This window comes from Amblyomma americanum, chromosome 4 (genome assembly GCF_052857255.1).
Source record: "Amblyomma americanum isolate KBUSLIRL-KWMA chromosome 4, ASM5285725v1, whole genome shotgun sequence".
NCBI lineage: Eukaryota > Metazoa > Arthropoda > Arachnida > Ixodida > Ixodidae > Amblyomma > Amblyomma americanum.
This window is the reverse complement of record NC_135500.1, coordinates 89750492-89758433: the sequence shown is the minus strand read 5'-3', so window position 1 is coordinate 89758433 and position 7942 is coordinate 89750492. Positions and strand designations below refer to the sequence as shown.

General features: G+C 50.0%; 1 protein-coding gene across 1 annotated transcript; it reads left to right on the top strand.

Moving 5' to 3' along the window:
• The first annotated feature begins 1688 nt into the window (after positions 1-1688).
• LOC144129654 (zinc finger Y-chromosomal protein 2-like) lies at positions 1689-7351 on the top strand. Its single transcript, XM_077663765.1, has 3 exons — positions 1689-1920; positions 4459-4624; positions 6230-7351. The coding sequence occupies exons 1-3, from the start codon at positions 1689-1691 to the stop codon at positions 6738-6740; spliced, it is 909 nt and encodes a 302-aa protein (XP_077519891.1). The 3' UTR covers positions 6741-7351.
• Positions 7352-7942: the final 591 nt, after the last annotated feature.

Below are 7942 nucleotides of genomic sequence, written 5' to 3'. Positions count from 1 at the left end.
GTGTATCCCGGGCTAGCGAGACACGCCTTGAGTTGCGTGGCGCCGCCGTGGCTGGTCACGTGGGGCGGAGCAGCTGCACGCGGCACGGCGCGCCGGCGGAACCTAGTGTGTGTGTATGGGGGGGCGGGGAGTGTAGACCGGTGAAGAGTGAACCCACGTCCTGGGACGAAGATGAAGATGGAACGCCGAGCGAAACGAGCGGCGAAAGACCGACTTCGCAATTCGAGTGAGCGAGTTCCACTGGGCCACATGTAGCTATCGCGTCGCTACAGGTTTCATCAGAGCTAACCATAGCTATTTATTTTTTGATAGAATATTTGAGCACCGCCACCCGCTCGCAAGGGCTTAACCCATCAGCGGCAGCTACTCCTCCGTCCTTGGGGAACAGTAGTGCTAACATAACATAGAGAATAACGAAACATCACGCAGGAAAAAGAAAGCACGCACACGAGTAGTAGTAGTATTATGTGGACGAAAGGGGAAAGGAAAAGTGCACGGGCCTGTGACTGATGTGATCGCACCACCACCACTGCCGGCATGCAGATAGAGAAGAGAAGGATAGGTAGAGATTGAGAGGCAAGAGGAAAAGGAGAGTATGAAGATGCCGGAGACGCAGTTGTGGCAGTCAGCTGATTTAGGCTAGCAATAGCTGTCCAGGCCCTTGTCCTCCAGGAAGGCGACGAGAGACCGGAGCGCTTTGGAAGCGTTGGGGCCGGTGGGGAAGAGGAGGGCATTGGCTGAGTCGGATGGTAGGCTCAGGTCCCTGTAGCAGGCAGCCAGCTTTGCCTGGTGGATGGCAAAGACACGACAATCGAGGAGGAGATGATCTGTAGTCTCCTCCGTATGGCCGCAGCGGGGGCAGTCTGCAGCGAGTGTCAAACCCTTGCGATGGAGCCTAGCCCCGGTTCAAGAACAGCCGATGCGAAGCCGGGGAAGGAGAGACCTGTGCCGTCTAGTTAGCTTCTTGTTTGGCAGGCGTGGAGGGGGTGTCCCTCGGGCAACCCTTGGGTCGGGGTGCTTCATTCGCAGCTGCCCCTCCGTTATGGTTCTGGCAGCATGCAGAGGCACCACAGCAGTAGAGCAGGGGGTACGGCTTCCGTGATCAGCTTTGGCCAGGGCTTCTGCGGCCTCATTGCCTGGGACTCCAACGTGGCTGGGGATCCAGAGATAGAGCATCCACGGGAACAGATGCTGTTGAGTCTCGCGGGCAACTTGCGTACAACGGGAAGCCGGCCCCGTGTCTCCTTGCAGAAGCTGGAGGGCCACCCTGGAGCCGCTCAGAAAGGCCGCAGACTGCAATGCGGGGTCGGACTCCAGGATGTCGACAGCCAGGTGGAGGGCCACCATCTCTGATGTGGACGAGCTGGCCACGAACGGGAGCCTGGCCTGCCGGCTCTCTCCCAATGAAGGTGCAGTGCAGGCAGCTGCGGCAGACGGGCAGGCATCCATGAGGACCGACCCTTTCGTGTATAGCTGAGTGCAGCCAGCCAAGTCCTCCTCCAGGGTCGCTATTGCCTCCTGCCGGAGGCCAACTGCAGGGGTGAGGCGCATCGGCTTGGTTCCACATGGTGGCATGAGCACCCTGAACAGATGGCCAGGTCCGGTCGTAGAGGGGGAGGAAGGCGCTCTGGCTGCCCTCCCACCAACTGCTCGAGCTCCTGGGCAACCTTCCCCATTCGTGAATGTGGATGGCCGAGAAGGAGCTCCAGGAGGGGACGTCCGAGCGAGGCGTGGTGCAGACGCACAACATGGCGGAGTGCCGTCCGCTGGGCCTGCAGCACCATGGGCCACACCCCGGCCTCAGCAAGTGTGGCCGGGACCTGGGAGCTACGGGGAAGTCCAAAGCACAGAGGGACTGCAGCCCTCCAGGAGCGCTCGATAGCCAGCTGCTGGTGTATGGTCATCCGGACCAGCGGGAGGGCATACAGGAACTGAGCCTCTGAGCCTCTCACACGAGAGCTAACTTCCAACGGTTTATATTGAACCGTGAGTGATACACACGACGTGCCCATACATTGCGAAGGGCCCAAAGACGAACTGCTTAGTGGTTTCTTAGGTATTCTACTTCTTTGAGAGCTCTAGCCCGACACATTGTTTAGCGATGCACTTGTCACTAAAGCTATCTATGACTTCTGCCTCAATGATTTTGTGCCTCAGTTCGCAACCATTCCTAGTGACGACAGTGCATTCTTTATAGTTGTTTTGTAGTTTTGCTCTTCGATTTGCATTTCATGCAAATGCACATCAGTGAAACCATCGTTCTTTTACTTGAATTGTAACGATGTTCACGCACGCGCTGTGTCAGGCGCCTTCCAATCTGACCTATATATTTATTTCTGAAAGTGAATGGTATTCTATACACATTCCGTATACCCAGCGAACTTGATTTCATGCTTCTTCGTACAGCCAGCCTTTTTAAAGACCATGAAACCAAGTTCGTTGAGTCTAAGATTATGCACACCTATCTAGTGATTTCTGGGACCTTGTTCAGGCATTAGTACATCATCTCGACGGAAACACAACCTAATCCCGTAGCATCCCTTTGGCGGAGACCTCCTCAGTCAACCAGGAGAGCTGGTTAAATGTGTTCCTCTGCCCCTAGTCATATGCGTTCCTCTGCTCGCGGTGTACACAGTTATGGTTATAAAAGAATATAATTCACGCTGTCTACGTACCATAAGTGTATGCTCGTTTATGTACGCTAAACGCACGCATTTTGCGGCAAGGTATGCGATTTGTCACAATAACACATTTAGTTGAGCGTATGCAAGCGGAGATGTAACGATAAGCTCAGCCTAGTGGTGCCACCAGGTTGCCTGAAATAGGGGAATTTTTGTCAAAAAATCGACGCTAGTTTTTGAGACTAGAAACGGCATAATCATAGCCTAGGTAAAATAATAAGGCAATTTTATTGCTCATACGTTTTGCTATAGCCGAGATGAGACTAAACGAAAGCCTAATTTATTGCCAGTGAACGCACTTGAAAACGACAGTAAAAACGACGAATTCAGTCCTAGGCAAGAGTCCGAGGGGTACTTCCTCAATTGGCGCCTCCATTTTGTAAAAAGATGTTTTAGAGCGCGCAAGAGCCGCGTACGATAAACTGGGAAAGTAGGGTACGCAAAGCAAGCATAATGTAATGCTCGATATGAAATAGCGTTTGGCGCACGCACACCTTAAAGCACGCTATCCCACATGCCGATTTTATTTCGACAGAGTTAATTGCGGGGCTAGTTGGTTCATAATGCACAGGTTTGTGTGAGTACGGTGTTGTGTGTGTGCCTCTTTGTTTTATCCTGCGTCAGTTTCGCTGGTTCCACCATATGTGCCTATTTTCTACTGGCACTACATAAGCAGCGTCAGAACGTTGCCACTGGGCTCATCGCAGCGGCGTTCGGAAGCATGTCTCGGGGCGGCAGGCCGCGACTTTTCTTGCTCCGAGGGGGTCAAGAGTGTGTCACTTGTATCTGGAACTGTTGGAAATGTCGTCGCCCTGGTCTCGCACTCCAACTTCTCCGAATAGTTGGGGTCATGAAGGAAGGAATTAATGCAGGAGAGGTTGTTACGCCTCATTTCATGAAGCCGGACGTAAACGCCGCCCCCGCTACCACGCAAATAAGTGGTAACGCTCTAAAGAAATATTTCTTTATTATTGGCCCCCTTGCAGACTTGTACGCGATATGACCACAAGTGTGCTTTCATTAGTCACAAATCACCCACTTAATAAGTATTTTCAGAACAGCTCATTTAAACTTCAATTGCAGCTCGGGAAGTTAACTACAATGGTCCACTTTGCTAAGTAGTTGTAATTTAATGTTGCCGACCAAGTTTGACTATTTTACTGCGGTCCTATTTTATTTCTTGTGAGCAAATCTATGCTGGTCAGACTCTAAAGATGCGTTTTGAAGTGAATGATCTTGAATTAAAACCCCCCTGCGTTAACTCAGAATGAGAAAAGGGGAGAGGAGTGAGTGGTGTTAGGAAATAAAGGTGTGATGAACACATATTCACTGCGCTCTCTGTCACCCTATTCGAAATCGTGCTTTAGTTAAACTGCGGGCAAGGTTGTCGTTTGTAGGAGCGGTAGTATAGGGAGAATTCAACCGAGCCACAGTCACCGCCATGTAGGTGTACTTGGGGCAGAGCGAAAGGCAGCCCGGTGTGTTTGCCGCTGAAGCTGCGCGCTGTACAACAAAATGGCGCCCGCGACGTCTCGTGAATATTTTCCAAGGATGAGCCTTCGTAATTATTTTACAAGAAAGCATCTAGTGAAATGAAGTTTTCATTCGATTCTTTCTTCTAAGTAACAAAGGTTCCGACAGACAACTTCGCCTGTTTTGTTGCCGTGCGTTTCCGGTGGCGTTTCTGACTATTAGAGAAAGGGCGGTATTAAAATGAATATGGTCTCAATTTTACGGTGTCTACCAAAACATCCTGTCTACTCTGATCCATTCTCAGAGGGTGAAAACACTAAGTCTGCTCCTGTTCCGGCCTTCCCCTGTGAGACATGCGGCGACCAGTTCTCCGCACAAGAGCTTCTGGAGAGGCATCGGCAGAGCAGCCACTCGCAGAAGCTGAAAGGGAGCTACAGCTGTAGATACTGCCCCTATTCCAGCAATAACAAGTAAGCCAATATATGTCTTGCTTTCATTGTTAAGACATGGTGCAGAAAATTTTTTTTTCTATATTGTGATTACTGCGCAAGCAGGGATTTCTGCTACGTATAAGATGATCATGAGCGGGCAGAGGAATATCTTCCAACGGGGTTATAACCACAAGATTACTTCCACGTAGAAGACGATATGAGCGGGCAGCGCCGCAGGACGGAACGCTCGAGATGGGCCGGCTGCGAACAAATATAGAACAGAAAACGGACGGTTCTTCTCTGCGTTGGTACACATCCAATTAGTGCTTAGGCACTAATAGCGCGCACTGGACGGGACATAGAAACGAAGGAAGGCACTTCACGTGGAGAAGGCGGCGCGCGTGTTGTGTCTTCCTTCTCTTCTGTGCCCCGTCGAGTTCGAAACTGTTTTTTCACGCGTTTTCGAACCGTCGACGGTACAGCGCAGTAACTCAGCTTCGTCGGCACGTGGAATATAGGATATTACTGAGCACGTGTAAATGCATAGTTAACACCGCTGATTTCCGTTTCTTATGTTACACAGTTCATTAGAGAACTGCTTTAGACCGCGTAAGAGTCGAATTTTTGCAAGAACACTTTTTTATTCGTTTCTTTTTTTACATAATCTACTAAACGGAAGCCATTTCTCATTTTCTCTGGTGATTGTGTTGCTTGTTTGGTCGCATTCTGAAATCCGAGCGAAAATTTCTCGCTTAAGCAACTGAATACAACCAAATTTGGTTTCTTAATTATTTGGAAAAGCAATTACCGCACCCAACAAATAATTTACTATTCCTCGTCGTGATGTGCCTTACATTTTATGCAATTTGCATTATGACTGGCTTCGCAGCAAAAATCGACGTATAAAAAAAACATTTGAGACCAGCCAGGAGGCAAGACCAGGAGTTGTTGCGCTATGGCGTTGACGGAATGGAAATGCAGCACTGTGATTATAGCGATTCTGCACGGTATTTCATGCTCAGCCTTGCTCAACCATCCCCTTTTCTTGTCCGGAATTATTCATTTTCAGTCCGGATTAAACGGAGTTGGAGATGATCAATACTTTGTTGTTACAAGAACAAACTGAGCAGAGTCTTGCGGTTGCATTCGGGAAAAAATATCTGAATTCTTCATGCTGAATTCTTTATGGGCGTAACGTTAAGAGACCGGAAGCGAGCAGAGTGGGTGAGGGAACAAACGCGGTTAAAGACGTCCTAGTAGAAATCAAGAGGAAGAAATGGGCTTGGCAGGGCATGTAATGCGAAGGCAAGATAACCGCTGGTCCTTAAGGGTAACGGAGTGGATTCCAAGAGAAGCCGAGCGTAGCAGGGGGCGGAAGAGGGTTAGGCGGGAGGATGAGATTAAGAGGTTTTCGGGCAGAGGGTGGGCGCAGCTGGCGAAGCGCAGGGTTAATTGAAGAGACATGGGAGAGGCCTTTACCTTGCAATGGGTGCAGTAAGGCTGATGATGACGATGATGATGATGGATAGGCGCAGGTTGTTTATGTATTATGCAGGAAATATTCCTGCTTTTCTGGTAATCGTTGTCAACTATGCCGGTGAAAATATGCTCTCTTCCCGCTTCCTTTCATTTGCTTCCATGCAGAAGCAACGTCACCAAACACCAGCGGACCCACACTGGCGAGCGGACCTTCGTGTGCAAGGAGTGCGGAAAGGCTGTTGCACGGAGGGATCACCTCACCAGCCACCTGCTGACACACTCGAAGAAGAGACCTCACGAGTGCACCGACTGCGGACAGCGCTTCAAACGCGCCTCTGATATGACGCGTCACCGCCAAATGCGGCACTCCTCCGGCGGCAGGTTTGCGTCACTCGTTTGTCGTTTCTGCGGAAAGCGTTTCTACAACCTCGGCCTCCTCAATCAACACATACTGACGCACACCGGAGAGAAGCCACATGCCTGCTCGCATTGTGGGCGGAGGTTCGCGACGCGCAGCAATAAAACAAGGCATGAGAGAGTAGTTCACAGCCGCCAGTACACGCTGCACTGCACGCACTGCGGTCAGGGCTTTGGGGACGTGACTCATCTGAGAATCCACGTGCAGAGATGCCACTCTTCCGCTGAGAAAGAGGAACCGCAATACAGCGAGGACTGAGCGACCTCTATTATGCGCCCACACGCGAGGGAAGGGGTATGTGCTTCTGTCCTAATGCCGACGTGAAAGACAGATATAACGCACAGTACATAGTGTATCGTAGCCAAGTTAAGCTTGTGCGACAGAAAGGAATGATCGACGACCTCCAAGAGGCAGGACAAAGCCGAATGGAGTGTAAAGCCATTGGAAGAGCCTAGTTACTATCGTGGGCAAAAGTAGCAGACCACCCCTCCAGGTTGCGATTGGTGCCACTGTGCGGGAAGCGCCACTTGGCAAAGCACTTCTTTCTTCGAGAAGTACACTATACTGAAGGGCACACTGCGCCGGTCTCGACAGCTGAAGTAATTTGTAAGGCGGCGCCCCCACGCACAGTGGCAGGTGTCGGAAGTTGAAAAAGGAGGTCTGTTACTTTTATCCGAGATGGCGAGGAAAACGACCCATCTCATCTAAGTTGGTCAAGAAAGTTTTCAATAAAAACAAAAAAAGTCTCACGAGAATAGCATCTAGAGAAACACAGAAATACTAAAACAAAAAAACAAAACAAAACAGTTGCCTCGGGTGGAGCCGCCTACATTCGATAAGTACTTTCCCAACGAAAGGAAACAAAAGCAGGCATTTTGTTTACTGTAAATGCTCAGACAATCATGTGCTGATAAGCTTGGATTTGTCCCGCTTGTGCAATTTGGCATTATAACGCCGCAGAAGTCATTGTGGTGCTCGCAGATGAATTGACCATCCAAAATTGTGAACTGACGCTGCTCTGTACTCGTCCTGTTGATGTTCTTCTGCTCGGCTATCGATACTCGGCGCCGTGTCAGCGTTCTCTAAAATGGCACAGATCTCAAAAAGAGCTGGAAATAAAGGACGGAAATAGGCGGCGGGCTATGTTTTCGCCGCCTACTGGAAACCTCATTTTTTTTGTTTTGCTCCCGAATGCCATTCGAAAACTTCTATCATGTGCTACATTCCTCGTCATTGGCCTCAATTCACTGCGGGTTTATTTCCCTCTCGCCTCAGCACAGAACCTATGCGTGGCCATCACTGGCTGTTGAATGGGTTTTCACTTTAATTGCACCTGCAAGCCCTATTTCACAATTCCACTTAGACGCGACAAGTTCGCCATAACGCTTAGTTTATTTTCCTAAATATCAACATTTGCAGCTTGTCGTCGCCAGCACTTGCCGAGCTCCATTACAGCGCCT

What these genes read in the sequence shown, in the direction of transcription:
- LOC144129654 (XM_077663765.1), top strand. Translation starts at nt 1,689, where the DNA reads ATGGCCGAGAAGGAGCTCCAGGAGGGGACGTCCGAGCGAGGCGTGGTG. An exon ending in TCATCCGGACCAGCGGGAGG is followed by an intron (nt 1,921 to 4,458) that starts GCATACAGGAAC and finishes ATCCATTCTCAG; the next exon opens with AGGGTGAAAACACTAAGTCT. An exon ending in CCCTATTCCAGCAATAACAA is followed by an intron (nt 4,625 to 6,229) that starts GTAAGCCAATAT and finishes GCTTCCATGCAG; the next exon opens with AAGCAACGTCACCAAACACC.